At 35.7% G+C, this 27,268-nt stretch overlaps 1 protein-coding gene and 1 long non-coding RNA gene across 2 annotated transcripts; one reads left to right on the forward strand and one right to left on the reverse strand.

Annotated features, from left to right (window-relative positions):
- Positions 1 to 2,542: 2,542 nt before the first annotated feature.
- On the forward strand, positions 2,543 to 6,485 carry LOC136801187 (uncharacterized). Its single transcript, XR_010845814.1, has 2 exons — positions 2,543 to 2,697; positions 5,554 to 6,485. It is a non-coding gene; the product is annotated as an uncharacterized lncRNA (long non-coding RNA).
- A 5,405-nt stretch (positions 6,486 to 11,890) lies between these two features.
- Positions 11,891 to 27,244, reverse strand: LOC136801190 (dnaJ homolog subfamily C member 2-like). Its single transcript, XM_067057826.1, has 18 exons — positions 27,111 to 27,244; positions 26,507 to 26,706; positions 23,865 to 23,940; positions 23,397 to 23,649; positions 23,102 to 23,182; positions 22,906 to 22,971; positions 22,582 to 22,673; positions 22,169 to 22,278; positions 16,140 to 16,208; positions 15,882 to 15,962; positions 15,630 to 15,715; positions 15,448 to 15,517; positions 15,267 to 15,321; positions 14,892 to 15,125; positions 14,470 to 14,601; positions 13,258 to 13,301; positions 12,963 to 13,073; positions 11,891 to 12,021 (listed from the first exon to the last, which is right to left on the reverse strand). Exons 1-18 carry the CDS (start codon positions 27,172 to 27,174, stop codon positions 11,971 to 11,973), a joined length of 1,875 nt encoding a protein of 624 aa, XP_066913927.1. The 5' UTR covers positions 27,175 to 27,244; the 3' UTR covers positions 11,891 to 11,970.
- Positions 27,245 to 27,268: the final 24 nt, after the last annotated feature.

Here is a 27,268-nt window from a genome sequence, read left to right on the forward strand (position 1 = left end):
TTCAAACTTCTAAAAACCATAAATAGCCTCATTTGCATGTGTTGACGTAAATTTTTAATAATGAAGAAACACCCTCGACCTTCAAAATGCGTTTTTTCTCAAACTCCCTTATTTAGGAGAGACAAGAGCGACTCACTTTCTGTTTGACCCGCGTTTTGACCGCGCTTAAACGCGTTTCTTAAATATGGCCCGATCTATATTATTACTTTTCACGAAATTCTCATGATGTAGATCGGCCTTTAGATTGATGGACCCTAACCATCCTAGGTCCACGAAACAAAAGCAGAACTCAACCAAATTTTGCTAGAAGGGAGAAAAAACGTACTGAGTCGATCTATGAAGTTCAAAACTTGCCCCGCAAAATGATGAGAAGGCCAAAAATTAGCGAAGAAAGAAAAGTCTCCTAGTTAAGAGAAAGAAATCTCCTATATAAGAGACCTTCTCTTAAATAGAGTATATCTCTTATTTAGGGCATAATCCTCGACTGACTGAATTTTTTTAACATTTTCTTTGAGAAAAACTTGGTTTCTCTTACTTAATTATATTAAATATATGAATGTTGTAAATTCATATAAATATTAAATGTCTTATTTGGTATGAAAACATAGTTATAAATATACTTAGGGTGGAAATATTTGCTAGTAAACTGGTCCTGGTTTTAAACTGAAGCGTGTCCACGGGAAGCTCGTAAAGTTTTTTTGAGCGATATAAACAAAACAGACAAATCTTATTTTGTACTATTTTGTTTGACTGGACATGCTGAATCAATTTAAACATGGCCTGAACATGGCCCGAAGAGGCCCGCGAGAATTCACGGGCCATGTCGAGGGTCGTTCCATCCATCGATCACATATCGATCCGTCATTGAGCCGTTCCGATGATCGATCCGTCATCGAGCGCAGACGTCTGGGATATTGTAATAATTATGCATGGTTTTATCATTGTTTTTCTGCTGGACTACAATACATAATTATATTCAACACAGGGTGGCCTCTTTGAAAAAAGGTCTATAAAATAATTGATTTTGGCCGAATAAGAGCAATGAGCTTATAGTTATATACATTGAAATAAACTCAAAATTCAGTAACTAGTAACTGAACTGGCATAAACCTAAAGAAAACGAAAACATCCTGTAATTTTCATCACAAATTGCTGGCCACATGCTTTTTCGAGGTTTTACTATAAAAACTTGACACTGATCTCTATGGTGTTGAGTAGAATGTAAATGACTACCAAGTCGAAAATTTTTTCAAACTGCGGAAACGTTTAGACGGGGGTATTGTGGTTCCATTGAGACGGGGGTTCTGTTATTATCAGTTAGGTAGGGTCAGTGTTGCTAGTAACGGCTTGTCACTGTGCCGGGTGCATACTCGGCGCCTTGGGCCCCGCAGGGTTGCTAGTAACGGCTCGAATTTCAGTCAGGTTAAAAAAGGGGTACTTTTACCCATATTACAATAACATTACCCCCGTCTTTTTTATCATTCTATAAGTATTTACAAATTTTGTATTCTGCTGTGCGAGTGTGGCTCAACGGATAGCGCGCTGGGTTTCTGATCAGAGATTCTTTCATTTGGTGAGTTCGAATCCCGGTCGGGTCGATATTTGGAGAAAGTTTGAAATATAGAACAGTTAGTAGAAATCATCAGAAAACAAGTCTCAGAAAGTCAGAAAATAGAAAAGACGAAGAAATAGAATGGAAGATAGGAAGTAGAAGAAGTAGAAAAAATCCTGGAGAGTCATTTACAATCTACACACGACCGATCTCTATTTTCCTCAGAAGGTTGGCAGACGATATCATCCACCAGGATGCAAGTGAAATTTTTCAATCTACGGACCTAGACGGGGGTTCGGTTATTATCAGTTAGGGTTAGGGTTGGAGCTCGAGAGTCACAATATAAGGCCGAAGGCTTTCTTAGGGGCATCCGTACCCTGTGACCTAACTTAGGATCCCGTAGGGATCCTTGTAGGGGCACCGGTAGGGTTGGGAGCTTTCTTAATAAAGGTCTGTAAATTACACACTATAACTATTTGTGAATGACAGCATTCTGCCGTGTCTCGTTGGCGCTAGCGGTTAGGCATTGGGTTTGTAAACCAAGGTTGCTTGTATTTGGTGGTTCGAGCCGGGGTCGGAGACCTATTTCACCGGTACGGGCAAATTTCAGAAAAATACTTAGAAAACAATTAGAAACACTAGAGAAAGTCAGAAAATCAGGATAGAAGATAGGAAAGTAGAAAATAGGTGGAAAATAAGAGAGGATGCATCCTGGTGGATGATATCGTTTGCCAACCTCCTCAGAAAGTCCGACTATCCGTCAAGAAGAAATCGATATCTGTAAACAATTTACTGACCAGTTTTTTTAATAAGTGTAAGGTAATTTGAATATTTTGGACTCTAAATATTTTACTAAAACTTTTTAAATAATAATAAAAACAAATTAAATGAGAATTATTACATTTGAATGAGGTCTTATGAATTTTATTCTGATTCTTTAGTAGTCTTCAAATTATCTATTTTTCGTTTGTTTGTTATTTTTGGCGCAGCACGAAGTACGAGTCTATATTAAAAGTTATGCAAAAAACAATCGGATCGTAAAGAAAAGGAAGAACAGCAAAAAAGCCTCAATTTTCTTCGTTTTATCAATCTTCTCTAAACAACAAAAGTTCAATACTTCAACATGGTGTGACTAATCATTGATGGTGAGTTTTTTTTCCTTAAAGGTGTGTGGTTTCAGCTTTATTTTTTCTTTCTGCTCTTCCAAACTATTCTTGAAACTTTCAGACTTTCAGAACACTGGACACTGAACCGACCGACCGGTAAAATTATGACCAAACACTGTGATCTCCGACCCCAAAATGGCGCATGTAATGATAAAAAAAGTCAAAATGCTGCGAATGCGCTAGAAATCGCTCTCAAAAAATCAGCAATAATAAAACTTTTGAACGAAGGAAAGGTCATTATATACCAGTCGGGTGTTTAAGATAAAAACTGCAATTATTGCTCTTTTCGGAAATTATTGCCGAAAACGGCAATTTTTTTAACGATGAAATGCTGAATCAGCAAAATATGTTGTCCTTTTAAGGGCAAAGATGTCAGAGGTGTTTGAAAATAGTAAAATTGCATCAAGAAAAAGGTTTTTCGGATTTTTAAAAGTGATTTTTTAAATTTTTCGTTGCTCAATAACATGAAAAGTTCTAAAATAATAAGTTAGAAGATCCTGCATCGATGCCGAAACACAGCCAGAAAGAGATAACAAAACCCCCGTTGTGTAAATTTGTTTACATATGACTCGATTTTGCTATCTGCATTTCCAACAAAAACCAGTTGAAAACAAAACTAAACGAGGCACAGTGGGCCTACTTATAGCGAGGGTGTCAAACACCACGTGTTCAATAATTAAATCAACTTTATTTGCAAAAACGGCAATAATTGCCGAAAATGGCAATTTTCATTTATTTACTTTTTTATTTTTCTGCTGATTCAGCATTTCATCGTTAAAAAAATTGCCGTTTTCGGCAATAATTTCCGAAAAGAGCAATAATTGCAGTTTTTATCTTAAACACCCGACTGTATACAGAAAAATACTAACAAATTTACCGACTCACTGACTCAATTCTACTCAATTTTCGAGTGTCGGTCAGGCGAGGCGAAACAAAGATATTTCTGATTGCCGCCTTATAGACCTTTTTTCAAAGAGGACGTCCTGTTGAATAATTATGTAGTCCAGCCATAAAACGATGATAGAGCCATGCATAATTACTGTATCATGCATATTGTAATAATTATGCATGGTTTTATCATTGTTTTTCTGCTGGACTACATAATTATAGACCTTTCTTCAAAGAGGACGTCCTGTTGAATAATTATGTAGTCCAGCCATAAAAACAATGATAGAGCCATGCATAATTACGGTATCCTGCATATTGTAATAGTTATGCATGGTTTTATCAATTGTTTTTCTGCTGGACTACATAATTATTCAACAGGGTGGCCTCTTTGAAAAAAAGTCTATTTAAATATGGGCAAAAGTACCCCAAAGCGCCGAGTATGCACCCGACACAGTGACAAGCCGTTACTAGCAACCCTGACCTTACCTAACTGTTAGTTAAAGAATGTATATGGCTTTTTGAGGGGTATTCGAGGTCCCCCGCAAAGATCCAACCATGGTCTGCTGAGTCAGCATACTGACCTGACTAAACGATAAATCATCGTCTATTTTGAAAGCATTCTCTCACACACACGCACACGACTATTCTTTTAAACATTACTTTTTTCTTCCAAAACAACCGAAGATATCACCCTCACCCTTCCGGTTTTTATTTAATAGTCTTTTATATTGTAGCATTTAAAAGAAAGCTTAAATCAATAAGGAGTAGAGAGTTTTGTTTGTTTTGCAAATTCTTCCCCTCTCATTTCATTTGTGAAAAGTTTCTTTGTTAAAATCTTTTGTTTAAAAATTTTTGTTTAGAGAATTATACTAATTATGTGAATTCTTGATAATAGGCCCGATAAAATTTGAATCTCGATTTTTTATTTGTTATGATGACTTAGCATTTTATGGTCGGATCTTTCATAGTGTCCTTCAGGGTCTCTTCCCCCCATGCCTAGAATGAAAATTTTCCATTCCCCCCCTCATTTTTCCCCACCCTGCCTCCAAAAATTTCTCTGTCCCCCCCCCCTCAAGCAAAAAATTAAAAAGCTGTAATTTGATGAACTTAACGCTTATTGTTTTCCCTAAGGTAGTTCTAATTCAAGATAAAATGGAAAGGATGGTTGTTTTAAACCATAATAATACATGTTTTTTTTTTTATAAGCAAGTGTATGCCCCTTGGTCAGGCTCGAGTATGCTTAAGCTTTCAAAGCATCCAGACATAGAATATGCTTATTATATGCTTAAGAATTATTATGCTTTTGATTCACCCAATCAAATTTTTTAGTAAAATCTTTAAAATTTTGTTAATATTCAATTCAAAAAGCATTAAATTTTTGAGCAGTGGAATGTGGCTAGCCGTGGAATGTCTTTTTTTACTTGACCACTTGCAAACCTTTTTGAATAGAAAGAGATTGACTACTTGAAAACTATTTCAGGCTAGCGTATATGCTTATGTTATGCTTAGGAAATCTGCAAATCTGAGCCTTCATATGCTTATAAGCATTATGCTTATAAAAAAAACATGTATTAATAAAACTAAGCATTATGCTATTATTATCATCTCATAAAACCAGATGTTTTTCAATTTTGAATTGATTTTGGTGAGTTCCCCCCATGCCTAGAATGAAAATTTTCCATTCCCCCCCTCGTTTTTCCCCACCCTGGCTTCAAAAAAAATTCTTTCCCCTCTATACGTCCTTTTGACCTCAAAACCCATTCCCCCTGAATCCAGGGGGGGAGGACACTATGTCTTTGCGGGGGACATGGATATATAAAGATTTCATATGGCTTTAATCAATTCCAAACAATAAAACCCCCGGAAACACGAAATCGTAGATAGGAAAAAAAACCATGTTTGACTGACGGTCAATTTTTATCAACTTCCTATTTTTTCAACCTTTAGCTGGAGCATATGTCTCCCGAAAGATCAGCGCCTTCTTTTCAAGGTCATCAAGGCAAGCTGTTCAAACGGGAGCTGCTGCGTCAGCATGTCCATTTCGCGGAGAACCAAAACATAAACCACTCAAAGAAGATGCAGCAGACCAATCAAATGATCAGAAATTTGATGACATCTCTAACAATCAACCGTTAAGAGATAATGGCACAGAAAGTAACTTAAAACAAAGATCAACTGTTTCTTGATCACATTAGCATAATCTTATTTATATATGTATTCCTCTTCATTTTTTGTAAATATTTTCTGGAAATTATGGTCATAAAAATCTAAAATGACGTGTGCAATAATTTGAAATCAGATGTTTTTGCCAAGAATCGAAATAATATCATCTGCTTTTTTTGCTTCTACCATAAGTTGGTCTAATATCAACATCCCTCGTCTAATTCTGACTCCCTTCTTTAGAGAATGGAATAATATGAAGGCTTGAATCACTGATTGAAAAAGGATTATTCCTCTCTGACCACTAAGCAAAGAAAACAAGTTTCAACCTTTCTATAAATTTCAGCTGATAAAAAGGGTGTCGGAATTAGAGGAGGATTGTCGACATTAGACCAAGTTACGGTACTACATGAAGGTTTTTTTGACTGAAATGCCTAACACACTTTTTAATTTTATTGTACATGCATAAATGATAATTTGTGAGTGTTAGATAAAATCATATTATATTTGTTCGTCAGTTCGTATTTTTATATTTTGAAATGAAATCTTTAAAACTTATGAAAATATCAAGTGGAAAGTTTTATATTATAAGCTAGCTTGTTGTTTGATGTACATATAAAAATGAAATGTGTTGTTTTATGATTTCATTGCAATTGTATAAATTTAAGTATGAATAATGTTCTCAAGACTTGAAATAACAAAATGCTTATCAACGATAATTTCCCTTTCAGAATTGGTACGGATGCTCGGATGAGCTTTGGAGTCTGAAAAATTTTCAGTCATACACGTTTTTTTTAAGAAACACGAAGCTCAGAATGCCTAAAAACTAAGAAACATCTACAGTAAGAAACATGCTGAGGTTGAGAACGAGAACCTTCCAATCAAAACAAATGTTTTTTTTCTTTGCATGAAGAATAGACTGATTATGTCAAAAAGTTTAGAAACATGTAAGAAACATTTAAGGCTCAAAAGGCCGATTTCCTAAGAACCATTGAGGCTGCTTGGTAAAACTAGTTTCTTAAAAAAAACAACGTGTAATTAAAAAAAAGGCATTTTCATAAATGATTTCGAGTTCAAAGGCTCGTTTTAAACCAATTACCAAGGTGATTACAATTCCCCCATGAATTCAAGTGTGTTTTTTTTCACTTTTAAAAATAGATTAAACTTCGCATTGGCAATCTTCAGAAATGTCAAAATTTTAGTATGCTCTACTTTATAGCCAAGAACATCTTGATTGTCACTGAAAGACTAAAAGGTTGCATAGGAGAAAGAAATCTCAAATCAGGAAAAAAATTCAAAAAGATTTACTAATTTTTGCATGCGTTACTACCTTAAGGGCCCTAAGGGAAAGAATTTTTCGTGGAACAACGAAACACAAAGAATTTCAAAATTTAAAAAATTACCTTTTAAGGGCAAAATATGCCATATTGTGAACAGAAAATGATCTCAATCGCGAAATATGACCTATACCAGACTCGCATTATGCTATAGCATACTATTGTTGTTAAACAAAAGAGCCATTGTTTAGGTACAAAAAAACTGAGCCTATGTTTTTTAAGCCTCATGCTTATAAAAAACCTGTAACTGGCGAATCAACACAACGACAAAACTAAAGGCTTGGGAACACGAGAAGTTTTTTTTCGTGTTGGTACAATGCAACCTGCTCTATGCCACCAACACAAGGAAAAAAGTGTCCCATGGTTTATTTTTTTGGATTCATGATGGGACAAAAAATGAGGGAAATACCCAAAAGACATGCTGATTTTGTCCTTGGCATAACCATAACGTTTAAGTATACTTATAGGCTCAAACTCGGCCACCATATACCTCCAAGCTGAAATGCAAAAAAACTTGGTGCAGCTTTTCTAAATCGCTGACCTTTTCAGGGTTACTTATAAAGCATTACAAAAAAACTGTAATTTTTTGAGCCGAATCAATGTTCTGACTTAAAAGTTAGAAATTTGAATGAACCCAGAGAAAATCAACAAAATTAAGGCTGAAAATGAGATTTTGATAAGAGTTTTTTGAGCCTCGACCCGATTTTCTCGCATGCTTATAAAAAAGAGTGTAAGTGAATATAACAGGCCTTCCCAGCGGTTTTCGTAAATGACGTAATTGACCTTTTTCCAAGTTCATGATTTTTAAAATGCGTGATTACGTGATAGAAAGGAAATTGATTACGTGATAACGTATGATTTGGAATTTTTTTTGCGTCACTGTGTGATTTGAAAGATGACTGACGGGCCTCATATTCATGATATGCACCATAGTAGGGGGAATTTTGTTCGATTTTTTGGAATCGCTTGACTGTTTTGTTAGAAGCACTTGTTATACATTTTTGGAAAGCTAAGGGGTAGGGGAATCGAAATTAATATGTTTCCAATTTTTTTTCGGACACTTTGGTGTGATTTTCGGACAAATATGACGGTCTCTCAGGGTTAAAAATTAATAAAAATTTTAACTCGAGAAAACGGAGACCTGTTGTATATTTTTGGAAAGCTCTCAAAAAAATAAGATTAGAGCAACGGATTAGAATAGGTGGATTAAGAACTCATAGAAAACACTCCTCGTTAGGTTATAAAACTTTTTTACGAGTTTGCTAGCAATTAAAACTTGATAAGTTGTAAAAAAGTTGTAAAAAATCATTACTTTCAACATTTTCATTGGTCATTACGTATCACGTGGTACATTTTAAATAAGAAAATGCACTTTTTTAGCCCTTTCTATCCAATGCAGAAATTAGCCAAATAATTTGAAATTTATTTTCCTAATTCTAAATACAGTCTTCTTTCACCAGTATGCAACCCATTCGTGACCCATCGATAGTTTCTTAGTTATAGACCATACGTTAATTTTCACTTATCTGAAGATTGCCATTGACAAAAGATTAAAAATTTACATTAAAACTGGTCTAGCGTTTGTTGATGCTAAAACTTAAGTGCAGGATTTAAAATATTTGCAAAATCATCAAAATTGATCGAATCATAGGACAAATTCGTTTTCGAAACTGTATAAATTGGAAAATTGTTCTTATAAAAACAATGAAAAAACTAAACGAGGAGTGCGCAGAGTCATTTACAGATTTTTCTTGTAACAATGAGAAGACAATGGATCTCTCTTGGGAGCAACGAGAGAAGTTAATCCACCTATTCTAATCCGTTGATTAGAGATATATTGCAAGTATAGGTGATTTCTGTACCTAACTCAAGATATTAACCCTTGAAAACCGTGTTTTTCAGCCAGAAACAGCTATTTTGTCCAGTTTTTGCGCTTTTTGAAGCTCAATATCTCGAGTTAGGTACTGAAATCACCTATACTTGCAATATATCTCTAATCCTAATTTTTTGAGAGCAATGAGAATGAAATCTGACGTTTTGTTTTTGAACTACGTAATCTTACGCGTTCGAAAACCAGCCAATGCCAGGGTATTATCTAGCGCTATCAGTAAGCATCAAAAAGCTGATAATGCGCAGGGAACGAGGTTGTGAATGTGATAGAGAATCATAACATAAAGTCTGTCTATTATTTCGATTCAATTAAAGTGACATTTCCATAATTAAAAGTTTAGTAATTACTGTTATACATTTGGGGATATCATGTAAAAGATTTCTTTCGAAAGAAACTCCACTTCAATTACACTTGGAGGTTTCTGGGGAATATTCGCAAATAGTAAACTGCATACTGATACAGTCTGCTAGACATTAATAAGGTAGTATTTGCTCTTCATCTTTGATTCTTTCTACAGTGATTAGATTGACACATCTCCGGTAAGTTAGGCACTTTAGGCAATAAGATTTGGCACACTGAAAGATATTCAGGTAAAGAAAATTTTTAAATAAAAAATTTCCCCTTTTTCTGCTGATGTCAGCAGGAATAAGCAAAAATCGAATTTTTTCAATAAAATGCTGACGTCATCGATTTTCTTTAAAAAAAAAAATTTCAAACTCTAGTTTACCACAATACCTTTCAGTGTGCAAAATTTTAGCTTTGCAATCAAAGTATATCAAGAGTTATTGCAAAAAACAATTTTATGACGTCATCAGTTGCCTTAAAATTGAAATTTCTTAATTTTTGAGCCACAAATTTGAAAAATTGTAAACTTTTAGATTCAGTATCACGAGACACCATTTTTAGCACCGAAATGAATCAAAATGGACATTCAATATCGAAATCCTGAATTTTAATTGTGATTTTATACTTTTTACCCCCGGATTTTCTCGTTTTTACGTTACCTCCCTGTATAAAAGTGGAAGGCTCCTTCTTGCAGTAAAAATCCGCTAATTTTTGTTCCAATTAGCTTCACAAAAAATCCAATAACTTTTTTCTATAAATATTACAGAGTTCAGTGACCCCCGTAGGCAAAATGGGTGCCGGGTATGTGCGAGCCATAAGGGTACCTTTTCTCATTCCTCAAAAGTCTCTCAAAGGGGTACAAATTCAAAAGTTAGTCTCTGAAAGGGTCCCAAAATCACGAAAATAAATTTCTCTCTCAAAGGGTCACGATTTCCAAAAATTTTGACCAAAATTTGGTGAAAATCAAACCAAAATTTGGACCAAAATTTAGGAAAAAGTCTCTCAAGCCGACAGAAAACGACCAAACAAATGACTGAACATGAAGGGTATTATGATGTAGTTTCTAACCTGATGTGTAACCTAATTACTTTTTCACTGATTTTCGCAAAAAACCGCAAAAACTGATAATGACGTCATAAAAACTTTCAAATGATCGACTTTAGTGGACAATTGGATAAACCATTCTCGAGAAATTCAATTTTTAGTTTTTATTATGACGTCATCGACGTCATTCGTGTTCAGTCATTTTCTGTCGAATGGTAGGTGCGGCCACGAGTAGGCAAGCCCTATGTATTACTCGAGTCACCCGACATCTAACCAAAAGAGTAGAAAGTGTTGATCAAGCACAATCTATAGAAACAAAGAGACTTAGAGATAAATAAATGGAAATCTCATTATTCAAATGGATAGTATTGTAATGACTAAATCTTTTGTTGTCCCCGACCAAAAGTTTTACCGAAACTTTATACTCTAGCCGAAAAATCAGATCAATATTTTTTATGTTCTTAGGGGCCGTCCACATAGTACGAGGGGAAGGGGGTGTCTTCTCAAGAGCGTATGCTTGCGTACCGGGGGGTGGGGGGGGGGTCGAAAGAAATGTACGTACGCAGAAAAGCCTTTTTCGCTTGTAAAATCGTTTGAAAGAGAATAAATAGAGAATTATTGTTCGCTTGTTCCTTACGAAATATCAGCTGTTTCTCTCTCTAAAAGAAAAAGGGGACAACTTTTACGCTTTTTATACTCATCCTCCAAGGAGAAAAAAAAGTTCCTAAACATTGAGTTTCCTAAAAGAAAAATAGGTCCGACCGTGGTCTGGCAATTAGAAATGAAATGTTTTTCAGCCTTGTGGGGGGGGGGGGGGTGAATGAAAAAGGTACGTACTCTTAGGTTCCAAATAAACACCCCCCGCTTGTTAATTTTTCGAAAATTTTCCAACCCCACAGACCTTACTAGGACCCCCCCGTTTATTAATCTCTAAGAATATTTTCAGCTGTCATAGAGAAGGCCCCTCATTTTGCTCTAAATAGCCTGATTTTAGCCTAATTTTACCTTATTTTTGGGTTTCAGAAGTACAATTTCCAACCCCCCGGCAATTAGCCCCCCCCATTTATTAAAATCTAGAAAATTTTCCAACCCCCCCCCCGTTTATTTGGAACCTAAGAGTACTAACCAAGGGGGTAAAGCCATTTGCGTACAGGGGTACTTGATTTTCGACATTATAGTGCGTACGTACTACGTGGAAGATTTTGCTGGACATTTTTTCGGGACACCCTGTAAACAAATCCCCACGTAGCAGATTCATGTAAAAACAAGTAACAAGCCATGGCTCTAAAATAAAAAATGTATCCATAGTGTGTCTTTAGCCCAGCCCAGCAGTATTCTTGCTTGAAATCTCCGGGGAAATCTCCATACCTCAGAAAGAATTGTGACAGGGTGATATCAACATAAAATTTGGAAAATATTTTTCTCTGCTTTAATTTAAATTGCTTTAATCCAAAATCTCATTCAACCGGAAAAATTTTCAAGGCTGACACATTAATCACGAGTACAATTTAGTTTAGAATTGTAGATATTTTTTATAAAAATAAACAGTAATTGGAATATTATAAAAACTACAAAAGAGAGGATTTCTCATCCTTGAGCTGCAGCCTTCTTCTTAGCTTTAATCATCTCTACCAGTTCCTGAAAACGAAGAAAAAGGTTCAATAATCTGATAACAGCTGTTCATAATTTTCTTACGCGCGCGGTAAAACTCTGAAGGCGCTTGAAAACAAAGAAAAATGTTGGTACTGTACTAGAAAATGTTGGAGCCACCCGTACGGTTTATACATTTTTGAGATTTTTTAAAGAAAAATCATTATTGATCATAAATTTTTGAGATTTTTTAAAGAAAAATCATTATTGATCATAAATTTTTGAGATTTTTTAAAGAAAAATCATTATTGATCATAAATTTTCAAACATTGGGCTCTTCCAGAAAAAATTCGTTCATGGGGGGTGGAGGATATATTATTTTGTCTTTGATCTACCCCTGGACATTTCGATTTTTCACCCCCTGGACACGTGTTTCACCCCCGGACAAGCATCAAATTGACCCCCTGGACACAAATAATTACCCCTGGACATCGTAGATTCACCCCATGGACATGGCAGTTTTTCAGGTTTTTTTCACTACCCCTGGACAATATATCCTCCACCCCCCATGAATGGTTTTTTTCTGGAAGAGCCCATTCTACACTTTATAATCGAAAACAGGAAAATTTATAACTCTCATGATTCGTAAAATTAAATTCCCGCGAAATACGAAAAATTTTGCGAATGGCTTAGCTTGCGAAATTATCTAGTCAAAAAGACTTCTGAAATTGTTAAGAAACAAACTTTTTTTTTTTGAAGGAGGGGGTCCTTTCGCATGAAATTTGATGATGGATGATTAAAATACAATGAGGTGGAAATTATTTTGAGTCATGGCAATAGCGGAGGTCGGAGTTGCCGCCTTTTAGTTAACATTACCGGATTTTGAAGTTGATTTTTGGGATTACTTTCAAAAGCCGTATACTATACTCCTTTAAAATGCGGGACAGATTGGTAGGGTGATTGTATGATAAAAAGCTATCTTTTCTCACCTTGTATCTTTTCATACATTCTTTTTTCGTCCTTGATGGTACAGCGAGCGCAATTTTCTCCCAACGTTCGGGCGTTTTGGCGTCGTATGTTTTCAAAGCTTGTTCTAATAACTGAAAGTAGAGGTGGGGTGTTTCGAATAGAATCAGTCATTTTGGAACTTGAAACATAAAAAGTGTGTGAGACATCCTCTCGGCGAGTAGGGAACCCGCTTAAACTTCAACTCAAAGCTACATATCACAATTTTGAGAATTTTATCCAAAAACAACAGTTTAAATAAATAGTTTCTGCCCTCACCCTCTGTTCATCGGAGCTCCATGGTTTGGCTGCTTGTTCAGGACCTACAAGAAAAGAAAAGCGAGGTTAAGCATCGATAAATAGATCACGAAAACGAACAAATCCCCTCTATCCTTCGTTCACGTCACGGAACTTTTCTACAGATAAATAACAAGAATGCAGGAAAGACTTATTACGCACCTAGTGTATTCCCCTCTGCTTTTAGAACAATTTTAGATCCAGCAGAAATTCGTTCTGAGGCAAAATTTCTTTTTCGAGTAGGAACTACGTGTATGTAAATGTGCCCAAAACTCAAAAACAACTCAAATTGTAATTTTTCGATTCTACTGCCATTTATTTACGGTGACATACACTGTGTCCAAAAAAGCAGACAGATTTGTTATAAAGGTAAAAAATAAGATAAGGTAAAATCCTCAAAACTCATTATCTAAACTGGGCTTAGAATAATTGAAACAAGCAACATGCTGAATGGACTTACCTAATGATTAACATCAGATGAAATAAGAAAAAAGTGACAATAATTGTACAGAAATTCAGAATGGAAAAATAAAGCTTGTGTGTTGAATATTATAAAATGGTAAAAAGGAATTTCCCCAAATACGAAAATCACTTAAACTATTCAGGCCCAAAAAACCCTATTTTTAGGCAGTTTTTGGCACAAATTTGCCCAAATATATTTTTTTTTCGAAAATCTAGCTCCGTCACATTTTAGGCATTGCCATTTTGCATCATTGTGCAAAAAATCCGAAAAAAATAATGAGTCAACATTGAGAAAAGCTATATTTTCTTACTTATTTGGGTAAAGGTAATTTCCCCAAAATACGAAAATCCGTTAGCCCAAATAAATTTTTTCCTCAAAAATCGGGCTCCGTCACGTTCTGGGCATTGCCATTTTGCATAATTGTGCCAAAAATCAAAAAAAAACTAATGAGCCAATCCTGAGAAAAGCTGGTAACAGACGGACGGACGGATGGACGAACGGACAGGGGTTAATTTATAGGAACACCGGTGGTAGGTCCAAAAAGAGTTAAATTCTCTGTTCAATCAATAGATATTCAATTTCAAAGACGATTGAAATACGTATACAAGTCATGAAATTTGGCATATGTTATGAGGATTACATGAGGATTATATTATTAGCATAATACTTTATATATCAACGCCTCACATTATGTATCAACGTTCAATAAAAAAAACAACAAGTAAACATACCGCCAATTTTGTCGTTGTTGACCGTGGCGTCGGATTGTATATTTTGTGCTGACTTTGCATTTTGTTTGGCGTTCGTCGTTTTCTCTAAAGCACTGAACGCTTTTTGGTTCACCTCTTCCTTTAGTTTCGCATCTGAAGTTATGAAATAATATGGTCAAAGCAAAATTCTTCATCTCAGACGGAAAATGGACAAATTAGATACATATTCAATATTTTTCTGGATTTCGCTAAGCTCTGGTAGTTGGAATAGTTTAAAACCAGATAAATCAAAGCCATCGTTCACCTGGCCAATAAATATTTTAACTTCCAACAGCTCATACCACCCTCCAGATCTGTCTGACCGTTTCTGTCACGAATGCCGGCTCAGCTCTCAAAGACTTTTTCTAAACTAAATTTGAGTAAGGATAACGAAAGAGCCTTACCTTGCTTTTTGAGACTTTTCACTTTATTGATGACTTGCTTTGAATTCTTGGTATTGCCTTCATTTTGTCCATGTTCGTTGATGTAGTCTGCAATAACGTCCCATCGTGAAGCTGTTCCAATCGGATACAAAGTGGTCGCTTTGACCAACAATTGAAGCTCCAATTCTGACCATTTGTTCTCAGAACTACTCTGTGAAGATTGGCTTTGTTTCGCGTTCTGTGTTTTTTTGATTTCTTTAAAAAGAAACATAATTTATTCAGTAAATTTCTCTTACTCTTTATCCACAACCTTGCACTACGTAGCTGGATGCTCTAACTGCTACGGCATCAATTCAAAACAAAAGAAAAATAGAGAGTTTAATTAAGTTTCTTTACCGCTTTGTTTTCGTTCGTCTTCGACGGCTTTGAGTTTCTTCAAAACTTCACCTGACTGAGGAATAAGCAAATATTTTTTGAATACTGCACCGAAAATCTAAATTCATTGCACACCTTTTTAAGCATTTAATCTTCTATCAAAATTTTCCGACAAGTTAAAGTGTAAGCTGCAATAACTCACCATTTCGGAGTAAGATTTTTTGAAAGATTGTTTGTCTTTTTTGTCCACCAGGCCTTTCAGTGTCTGCAAGCTAAAGAATGAAGGCTATCGAGTTAAATGAGTCAAAAAAGTTGAATGACTCCTTACTCTCTATGGGATATCGAGACAGATGAACAAATGAGGACAGTGTTAAAACCCCTTACTCTTCTATTGACAAATTCTCCAGTGATTTTTCTAAGCGTTCGAGTGACGTCAGCTCATCTTTATCTAGTCCAAAGTGATTTTCACACTGTGAAAAAAAAACAACAAAAGGACGTAAATAAAAGACTAGCAGTTCTTTCGTAAGCCTAAGAAGAAATTGAAAATTACTTCTCTTACCACTTATGAGATTTACAGTATATTTTAGTTATCAATGAATTTAACAAGAGAAGTTGTCAAACAAATTACAAACTCACCTTGACGAACTGTCGAATAGCTTTCCGATCACGAGCGGCCGCTTTCTTCATTTTATCTTTTTCTTTCTTCTCTTTTTGAGCCTGGAATAATCGCAAAGTGATAAAATGTTAGACAAATAGCAGATACTCTTGTAGTGTGTAATCGCCTGTAATCGCTCTTGCAGTATTCCAGTATTCTGCTAAAAATGTTAACTCTAATGTCGTTGACATCACGAATTTCGGCCTTCCAGTCATTAAGAAAAGTTAGAAAGTGAATACTTTTTCTTTAGCTTCCAGTTCTGCTTGTTCTTTCTGTTTTCGTTCAGTTTCCAGTTGCTCTTGGCGTTTCTATGGAAAGAAAGATAGATATTTCAAAACAGTTTCCAGTTGCTCTTGGCGTTTCTATGGAAAGAAAGATAGATATTCCAAAACAGTTTCTAGTTGCTCTTGGCGTTTCTATGGAAAGAAAGATAGATATTCCAAAACAGTTTCTAGTTGCTCTTGCCGTTTCTATGGAAAGAAAGATAGATATTTCAGTTGCTCTTGGCGTTTCTATGGAAAGAAAGATAGACATTTCAAAACAGTTTCTAGTTGCTCTTGGCGTTTCTATGGAAAGAAAGATAGATATTTCAGTTGCTCTTGGCGTTTCTATGGAAAGAAAGATAGACATTTCAAAACAGTTTCTAGTTGCTCTTGGCGTTTCTATGGAAAGAAAGATAGATATTCCAAAACAGTTTCCAGTTGCTCTTGGCGTTTCTATGGAAAGAAAGATAGATATTCCAAAACAGTTTCTAGTTGCTCTTGGCGTTTCTATGGAAAGAAAGATAGATATTTCAGTTGCTCTTGGCGTTTCTATGGAAAGAAAGATAGATATTCCAAAACAGTTTCCAGTTGCTCTTGGCGTTTCTATGGAAAGAAAGATAGATATTTCAGTTGCTCTTGGCGTTTCTATGGAAAGAAAGATAGATATTCCAAAACAGTTTCCAGTTGCTCTTGGCGTTTCTATGGAAAGAAAGATAGATATTCCAAAACAGTTTCCAGTTGCTCTTGGCGTTTCTATGGAAAGAAAGATAGATATTCCAAAACAGTTTCTAGTTGCTCTTGGCGTTTCTATGGAAAGAAAGATAGATATTCCAAAACAGTTTCTAGTTGCTCTTGGCGTTTCTATGGAAACAAAGATAGATATTCCAAAACAGTTTCTAGTTGCTCTTGGCGTTTCTATGGAAAGAAAGATAGATATTCCAAAACAGTTTCTAGTTGCTCTTGGCGTTTCTATGGAAAGAAAGATAGATATTCCAAAACAGTTTCTAGTTGCTCTTGGCGTTTCTATGGAAAGAAAGATAGATATTCCAAAACAGTTTTCTAGTTGCTCTTGGCGTTTCTATGGAAAGAAAGATAGATATTCCAAAACAGTTTCTAGTTGCTCTTGGCGTTTCTATGGAAAGAAAGATAGATATTCAAAAACAGTTTCTAGTTGCTCTTGGCGTTTCTATGGAAAGAAAGATAGATATTCCAAAACAGTTTCCAGTTGCTCTTGGCGTTTCTATGGAAAGAAAGATAGATATTCCAAAACAGTTTCTAGTTGCTCTTGGCGTTTCTATGGAAAGAAAGATATTTCGAAAGAACAGTAGAAGTTTTCGTTCAGTTTCCAGTTGCTCTTGGCGTTTCTATGGAAAGAAAAATAGATATTCCAAAACAGTTTCTAGTTGCTCTTGGCGTTTCTATGGAAAGAAAGATAGATATTCCAAAACAGTTTTCTAGTTGCTCTTGGCGTTTCTATGGAAAGAAAGATAGATATTCCAAAACAGTTTCTAGTTGCTCTTGGCGTTTCAATGGAAAGAAAGATAGATATTTCGAAACGACAGTAGAAGTTTTCGTTCAGTTTCCAGTTGCTCTTGGCGTTTCTATGGAAAGAAAGATAGATATTCCAAAACAGTTTCTAGTTGCTCTTGGCGTTTCTATGGAAAGAAAGATAGATATTCCAAAACAGTTTCTAGTTGCTCTTGGCGTTTCTATGGAAAGAAAGATAGACATTTCAAAACAGTTTCTAGTTGCTCTTGGCGTTTCTATGGAAAGAAAGATAGATATTCCAAAACAGTTTCTAGTTGCTCTTGGCGTTTCTATGGAAAGAAAGATATTTCGAAAGAACAGTAGAAGTTTTCGTTCAGTTTCCAGTTGCTCTTGGCGTTTCTATGGAAAGAAAGATAGATATTCCAAAACAGTTTCTAGTTGCTCTTGGCGTTTCTATGGAAAGAAAGAAAGATATTCCAAAACAGTTTCTAGTTGCTCTTGGCGTTTCTATGGAAAGAAAGATAGATATTCCAAAACAGTTTCTAGTTGCTCTTGGCGTTTCTATGGAAAGAAAGATAGATATTCCAAAACAGTTTCTAGTTGCTCTTGGCGTTTCTATGGAAAGAAAGATAGATATTCCAAAACAGTTTCTAGTTGCTCTTGGCGTTTCTATGGAAAGAAAGATAGATATTCCAAAACAGTTCTAGTTGCTCTTGGCGTTTCTATGGAAAGAAAGATAGATATTCCAAAACAGTTTCCAGTTGCTCTTGGCGTTTCTATGGAAAGAAAGATAGATATTCCAAAACAGTTTCTAGTTGCTCTTGGCGTTTCTATGGAAAGAAAGATAGATATTCCAAAACAGTTTCCAGTTGCTCTTGGCGTTCTATGGAAAGAAAGATAGATATTCCAAAACAGTTTCTAGTTGCTCTTGGCGTTTCTATGGAAAGAAAGATATTTCGAAAGAACAGTAGAAGTTTTCGTTCAGTTTCCAGTTGCTCTTGGCGTTTCTATGGAAAGAAAGATAGATATTCCAAAACAGTTTCTAGTTGCTCTTGGCGTTTCTATGGAAAGAAAGATAGATATTCCAAAACAGTTTCTAGTTGCTCTTGGCGTTTCTATGGAAAGAAAGATAGATATTCCAAAACAGTTTCCAGTTGCTCTTGGCGTTTCTATGGAAAGAAAGATAGATATTTCAAAACAACAGTAGAAGTTTTCGTTCAGTTTCCAGTTGCTCTTGGCGTTTCTATGGAAAGAAAGATAGATATTCCAAAACAGTTTCTAGTTGCTCTTGGCGTTTCTATGGAAAGAAAGATAGATATTCCAAAACAGTTTCTAGTTGCTCTTGGCATTTCTATGGAAAGAAAGATAGATATTTCAAAACAGTTTCCAGTTGCTCTTGGCGTTTCTATGGAAAGAAAGATAGATATTCCAAAACAGTTTCCAGTTGCTCTGGCGTTTCTATGGAAAGAAAGATAGATATTCCAAAACAGTTTCTAGTTGCTCTTGGCGTTTCTATGGAAAGAAAGATAGATATTCAAAACAGTTTCTAGTTGCTCTTGGCGTTTCTATGGAAAGAAAGATAGATATTCCAAAACAGTTTCTAGTTGCTCTTGGCGTTTCTATGGAAAGAAAGATAGATATTCCAAAACAGTTTCTAGTTGCTCTTGGCGTTTCTATGGAAAGAAAGATAGATATTCCAAAACAGTTTCTAGTTGCTCTTGGCGTTTCTATGGAAAGAAAGATAGATATTCCAAAACAGTTTCTAGTTGCTCTTGGCGTTTCTATGGAAAGAAAGATAGATATTTCAAAACAGTTTCCAGTTGCTCTTGGCGTTTCTATGGAAAGAAAGATAGATATTCCAAAAAGTTTCTAGTTGCTCTTGGCGTTTCTATGGAAAGAAAGATAGATATTCCAAAACAGTTTCTAGTTGCTCTTGGCGTTTCTATGGAAAGAAAGATAGATATTCCAAAACAGTTTCTAGTTGCTCTTGGCGTTTCTATGGAAAGAAAGATAGATATTCCAAAACAGTTTCCAGTTGCTCTTGGCGTTTCTATGGAAACAAAGATAGACATTTCAAAACAGTTTCCAGTTGCTCTTGGCGTTTCTATGGAAAGAAAGATAGATATTCCAAAACAGTTTCTAGTTGCTCTTGGCGTTTCTATGGAAAGAAAGATAGATATTCCAAAACAGTTTCTAGTTGCTCTTGGCGTTTCTATGGAAAGAAAGATAGATATTCCAAAACAGTTTCTAGTTGCTCTTGGCGTTTCTATGGAAAGAAAGATAGATATTCCAAAACAGTTTCTAGTTGCTCTTGGCGTTTCTATGGAAAGAAAGATAGATATTTCAAAACAGTTTCCAGTTGCTCTTGGCGTTTCTATGGAAAGAAAGATAGATATTCCAAAACAGTTTCTAGTTGCTCTTGGCGTTTCTATGGAAAGAAAGATAGATATTCCAAAACAGTTTCTAGTTGCTCTTGGCGTTTCTATGGAAAGAAAGATAGATATTCCAAAACAGTTTCTAGTTGCTCTTGGCGTTTCTATGGAAAGAAAGATAGATATTCCAAAACAGTTTCTAGTTGCTCTTGGCGTTTCTATGGAAAGAAAGATAGATATTCCAAAACAGTTTCCAGTTGCTCTTGGCGTTTCTATGGAAAGAAAGATAGATATTCCAAAACAGTTTCTAGTTGCTCTTGGCGTTTCTATGGAAAGAAAGATAGATATTCCAAAACAGTTTCTAGTTGCTCTTGGCGTTTCTATGGAAAGAAAGATAGATATTCCAAAACAGTTTCTAGTTGCTCTTGGCGTTTCTATGGAAAGAAAGATAGATATTCCAAAACAGTTTCTAGTTGCTCTTGGCGTTTCTATGGAAAGAAAGATAGATATTCCAAAACAGTTTCTAGTTGCTCTTGGCGTTTCTATGGAAAGAAAGATAGATATTCCAAAACAGTTTCTAGTTGCTCTTGGCGTTTCTATGGAAAGAAAGATAGATATTTCAAAACAGTTTCCAGTTGCTCTTGGCGTTTCTATGGAAAGAAAGATAGATATTTCCAAAACAGTTTCTAGTTGCTCTTGGCGTTTCTATGGAAAGAAAGATAGATATTCCAAAACAGTTTCTAGTTGCTCTTGGCGTTTCTATGGAAAGAAAGATAGATATTTCAAAACAGTTTCCAGTTGCTCTTGGCGTTTCTATGGAAAGAAAGATAGATATTCCAAAACAGTTTCTAGTTGCTCTTGGCGTTTCTATGGAAAGAAAGATAGATATTCCAAAACAGTTTCTAGTTGCTCTTGGCGTTTCTATGGAAAGAAAGATAGATATTCCAAAACAGTTTCTAGTTGCTCTTGGCGTTTCTATGGAAAGAAAGATAGATATTCCAAAACAGTTTCCAGTTGCTCTTGGCGTTTCTATGGAAACAAAGATAGACATTTCAAAACAGTTTCCAGTTGCTCTTGGCGTTTCTATGGAAAGAAAGATAGATATTCCAAAACAGTTTCTAGTTGCTCTTGGCGTTTCTATGGAAAGAAAGATAGATATTCCAAAACAGTTTCTAGTTGCTCTTGGCGTTTCTATGGAAAGAAAATAGATATTCCAAAACAGTTTCTAGTTGCTCTTGGCGTTTCTATGGAAAGAAAGATAGATATTTCAAAACAGTTTCCAGTTGCTCTTGGCGTTTCTATGGAAAGAAAGATAGATATTCCAAAACAGTTTCTAGTTGCTCTTGGCGTTTCTATGGAAAGAAAGATAGATATTCCAAAACAGTTTCTAGTTGCTCTTGGCGTTTCTATGGAAAGAAAGATAGATATTCCAAAACAGTTTCTAGTTGCTCTTGGCGTTTCTATGGAAAGAAAGATAGATATTCCAAAACAGTTTCCAGTTGCTCTTGGCGTTTCTATGGAAACAAAGATAGACATTTCAAAACAGTTTCTAGTTGCTCTTGGCGTTTCTATGGAAAGAAAGATAGATATTCCAAAACAGTTTTCTAGTTGCTCTTGGCGTTTCTATGGAAAGAAAGATAGATATTCCAAAACAGTTTCTAGTTGCTCTTGGCGTTTCTATGGAAAGAAAGATAGATATTCCAAAACAGTTTCTAGTTGCTCTTGGCGTTTCTATGGAAAGAAAGATAGATATTCCAAAACAGTTTCTAGTTGCTCTTGGCGTTTCTATGGAAAGAAAGACATTTCGAAAGAACAGTAGAAGTTTGACTGAGTGGTAGGGTTGGGTTAGGGGTTGGCTAAAGTTTAAAGTTGATAGAACTGACAATGAAGCAAATGCTTATGTAGAAACTTTCGTTATCTTTACGTGACTTCATCAGCAAAAAAGTTGAAAGTTGAAATACACCTCTATGTGAGTTTATGACAGAAAATGAAAATGACGACTCAATGTAAGTATTTCAGTTTTACTAATGAGGTAATGAGGTTGTGAAAAAAGAAATTCTAAAACCCGTTGTTAAGTAATGAACGGAAGAAATGGATGTTGGTGAGTTGAACAAAACAAAAAAGCAAAACAGTCATGCAGCTTACCCTTTTTTCTTCAGCAGCAGCATCTTCGCGCGCTTTTTTCTTCTGTTCTTTTCTCTTCTTTTCATCATCCCGATGCTTCTTTATTCGAGGGTCATTCTGATAGGCCAGTTCTAAAACAACACAACAAAGTAAAGTAAGCTATTGAGTGCCATCACTCCACACTCAAATGCACGCATTCACCCCAACTAAGAGAAAAATGCTAATCTCGACTCGACTCAAAGCAGGGCGACGTCAGGTCCAGACCTACCAGTAAAGAACCAAAGAAATTGAGCGATCTCCTATGATTGCAGTGGCACTTAATAATGGGTTAAGCTTGATTTTGATCCTCCTAAATTCCTAACTGTTTATAAGAAAATTACCAAGTACATATAAAGAAAGACCTCAATTTGAAGAGCATACAGTTTTAGGCATACCGACGAAATTTTTGATTCGTTTCATTTCTTCCTTTTTTCGTTTGGTTCTTTTGGATTTGTTTTCTCGCTCCATCCAGCGTCTTTCTTCACGACTGAAAAATGAGTAAGAATTAAATATCAAATTGTTGTTGAAGGGTTGTTTATAAGGAAAGATCACATGAGGATTTTGGATTTATTTTCAAGTTCTTTTAATATATGATATCGTTAAAGAGAGAATCTTTTATTAGGAACGGGTTTTTAGAGTCCATATCCTTCACTCTCTATACAACAGAAACAGCAAATGAAAAGGAGAACACTTAAAATGTAAAGCACTGTTAATGTAACCTTTCAGCTTTGTCTGTTTCTTCTTCATCTTCATAAGAGTAGTTTCTCCACGATGAAAACTCGAACCTGAAAGAAAATAAGAGCTGTTACAACATCCCTTAGAAAAGCTGTTACAACATCCCTTAGAAAAGCTGAAAAGTCCCCAAGTCGAACCGAATAACCAGTAACGTAAACGAATTTCAAAATTGGAACTTACCAGAAAGTGTAAAAGTTGTTGACGTCATCAATGCTTTCATCCATATCTCCTAACAGAGGAGCTGGTTGTTCGTTTGACCACCTGGAAATACAACGAACAATAAATTGACACACCACTATTATGACAAGCTTCATATTTTCTTATCTTAGTAGGTTAAATCATATTCGAAGAAGGCTTACTTTGAAGTTTGTTTAATCATCAATAATTTTGATGTTAAAATTGAAGTTACAACCCTGCCAATCTATACGAGTCTTGAGTTTAAGTCTAGTAAAGTGGAAGTGCTAAAAATACCCACCTAGAATTTCGTTCAAAGACAGCTTGGAACGTTCTGAAGAAATCTTGTTTTGAAGAACTATACGTCGAGGGTGTTGTCTCGTCAAAGGTGGGATCCACACTGTCGAACGCCTGCCGCCCTTCCAGTGTGGAAAGCTGTTCGAATGCTTTTGTGATACACGTGAAGTACTCGTGAAGATTGACTTCTTTTGGGATGTCCAAAGCACCTTCAGCTTTCCTTTTGTCTGGATGGTATTTCAAAACCATTCTTCGATCTGAAAATTCCGGAGAAAACTCAAATCAATATAGTGTTCACTTGATGAAACAACTTTGTGTACTCACATCCAGTATTGAAACGAGCCACTTAACTAACCAAATAAATAACTCGTATCATCAAGACTTTAGACTGCCTTAGGGAGACAGTCATATAAACTTTGAGGGCGAATTAATAAAAATACTTTTCGAAAAGGAAGAAACCATCGAAACTTACACGCTCGTTTGATATCATCGTCTGTCGCTTTTGCTCGTAAATGTGGAATTCTCAATACCCTGTAGTGGTCTTGTTTCTGCAAACAAAACGAAAAATCATGCGTAAAACCAAAAATATTTACGAATTAAAGCTTGAAATACTGTCAAGATATACTGATATAATCTATGTAAAATTAAAAAAATAACTGAAGCCTTTAAACTTGATTAGTCGATTATTTAGTATTTTTCTTCAGTTAAATAAAGGATTTGGTACTTAGTTTTAAACCGAAGGTTAGATGTCAATCTTCAACTTATCCCAAGCAAGAAAAAATGAAGGCCTAAAAATTTAAGCGCTTTCTTTCTAAAAGTGTTATTTTTTTTACAGTTACCCACAATAAGAACGACCTGTCAAATCAAAGGAGGAAAGGGAAGCATCCCTTAGATCGGCGCATAGAAAATGGATCATCTCACTTCAAAACGACGACACTGAGAGACGTAGAAGGGAGTACGTAAGATGGCGCAACGCCGCTAATAGAGCCCTGACTCGCTCCAAGAGAGAGTTCGAAAAAAAGATCAGCGAACAATCAAAAACAAATCCAAAAAGATTCTGGAAATATGTACGTAGCAATCTGAAAGCAAGAACGGGAATACATCCTCTCCTCGAAAACCCTAATAATGAAAATTCGATCAAATATGATGACAAAAGTAAAGCCAACATACTCCAGAGCCAATTCTGTAGTGTCTTTACACCTGAGCCACTTGAACAACTCCCTGAATTCCATTCCAGGACGGATAAAGAAGTAGAGATAAATATACTAACTGAAACTATAAAAAAGGAACTCAAGGCGTTAAATCCAAACAAATCCATGGGGCCAGATTAACACCCAAGGATGCTCAAGGAGCTCGCTGAATATATTGCAGAACCGCTTTTCCTTATAATGACAAAATCTCTCAACGAAAGTTGTCTCCCAAACGACTGGAAGCATGCTAATGTATCACCTGTTTACAAAAAAGGAAACAAAAATATAGCTGAAAACTACCGTCCGATTAGCCTGACATCCATTGTGTGTCGAATGATGGAAAAGATTCTTAAAACACATATGTCCACTAGAGCAAGAGAAACTACTTTCTAACAAGCAACATGGTTTTATCAATCACCGATCAACAGTAACACAACTGCTAAACTATCTAGATGTGTGTACCGAAGACATTGCTAACGGTAAAACTGTTGACGCAGTATACTTTGACTTTGCAAAGGCATTCGACTCAGTTCCCCACCAAAGACTCTTAATCAAATTAGAAGCCTACGGAATAAGAAATAAGTTGCTTGAATGGATCAGATACTTCCTGAAGGATCGATTTCAGATAGCTAAAGTAAATGGAGTTGAATCCGAAAAACAATTAGTTCTTAGTGGAGTACCCCAAGGTAGTGTCCTAGGGCCTACCCAATCAACGATTTACCGGATTCAATTAAATCACAACTCTTTCTATTTGCTGACGACACTAAACTTGTCAATAAAGTAGAATCAATTGAAGATGCACTTATAATCCAGGAGGACATCGATCGACTACAGCAATGGTCAAATACGTGGCTTTTAAAATTTCATCCCAACAAATGTCATGTACTAACGTTAGGTAAGCCGAATATAATTAAACATGTACATCAATACACACTCGGAGGAAATTTACTGAAACATGTACAATTCGAAAAGGATCTCGGAGTTATCTTTGACCAAAATCTCTCATTCGACGAACATATATCAAACCAAGTAAAAAAGGCAAACTCAATGGCTGGTCTAATTAGAAGAACCTTCACGTATCTCACTCCTGAATTATTCCGTAAACTTTACATAACATTTGTCAGGCCCCACCTAGAATATGCCCAAGTCATTTGGTCACCGAAACTGAAAAAACACAAAAAACTTATAGGTGTTCAGCGGCGCGCTACAAAAACGGTTGAAACATGTGGACGACTATGTTATGAAAGCAGACTACAAAGAATTGGAATCCCAAGTCTAAAATATAGGCGTGCGGTAAGTGATATGGTTGAGATCTTTAAACATTTAAATCACTATGAAAAATCGTGTGTTCCTAAGAAATTTAACCAACGAATAAGACCAATGAGAACACATAATTCTGAACTGGTAAGAATTTTCGGGAACGATGGTGTCCGTGGACCCCAGAGCAACTCCCTTTACTATCGGGGCATTCAACAGTGGAATAGCCTACCTGAAAAAGTAGTTAAATCATCTACAATACAAGAGTTTAAAGAAAACCTCGGTCTAGCTTGGAAAGAGAAAATGTTTGAGTATGATTGAAATTGTCACTATTGTTGCATATCTGTTTGAAGTTAACCTTTGTAATAACCAACCAATGTATGAGCGATTTATAGAGGCCCATGTGCTTGCACGGTGGCCTGGAAATCTGTAAAACATTATTATTATTATTAATTCTGGTGGAAAATGTTACTCCCAATGCAGCGTTTGTATGAAAACCACTTGGGCCGCGCAACTTATTGGGAAATTAGAAGCTTCAAACTTTAGGAGATTCGACTCTAGCTTTCGGTTAGACCTTATTGATTAGATAGTAAGAAAATAATAAAATCACCCTTGAAAATGATGAATTTTAATATGAAATCTATGTTGACTTAGAATTTCAACAAACCTTCCACTCAGCAGAATCGAGCGTCAACAAGTATTGTTTTTCATCGAACGTCAGTTCCTTGCATTCTTCATCTTTCTCAATGGCTTCTTTTTCATTTTCCCCTTCTTCTTCTTCCAATGATATGGATTTTTCATTACGCAAACGTTTGACGGCTGCCTCGTAAAAACGTCCTACTGGCTCGTAATGGATCAAAGTGGCCGCTAAAATACAGAATACATTCTACTCTTCAGAACTTTCTTTGAAGTAGAACATGTCTACACTGAAGGAGAGCTACAAGGATAAAAAAAATACACCACTCAACCCTGAACTCACTGATTTGTTTCAGTTCTATACCGGCAGGTCTGCACCTAGGAGCACTGCTACCCAGCCATCCTATCTTTTATCCTGCGAAATTAAGTTAAGATTGACATTTTCGGACGTCTACATACATTTGGACACAAAAAGTATTTGAAAATTTGAAGTTACAGATAGTGACGGAAATGTGAGAAGACTTGGTTTGATTACCAAGAAAGAATAAAACGTCGATATGTTCTTATCTTCAGCACCCAGAGCCTAAATAATTTTCTTTAACAAAGTATTCACAAAGTTCTTCAAAGTTTCTTACCAGAACAGGTGCAATAGACTTCTGTTGTTTCGTCTGGCGATGCTTCCAGTAAATACATTTTCATCAACCAATGTGATTTTGATATTTAATAATTTGATTCTCACTAAAGACAAATGAAGAAAATAACATGCAAAAAGTTCTTCATCAAAGATCAGACA

Source organism: Clytia hemisphaerica, unplaced genomic scaffold, assembly GCF_902728285.1.
Source record: "Clytia hemisphaerica strain Z4C2 unplaced genomic scaffold, Clytia hemisphaerica genome assembly, whole genome shotgun sequence".
NCBI lineage: Eukaryota > Metazoa > Cnidaria > Hydrozoa > Leptothecata > Clytiidae > Clytia > Clytia hemisphaerica.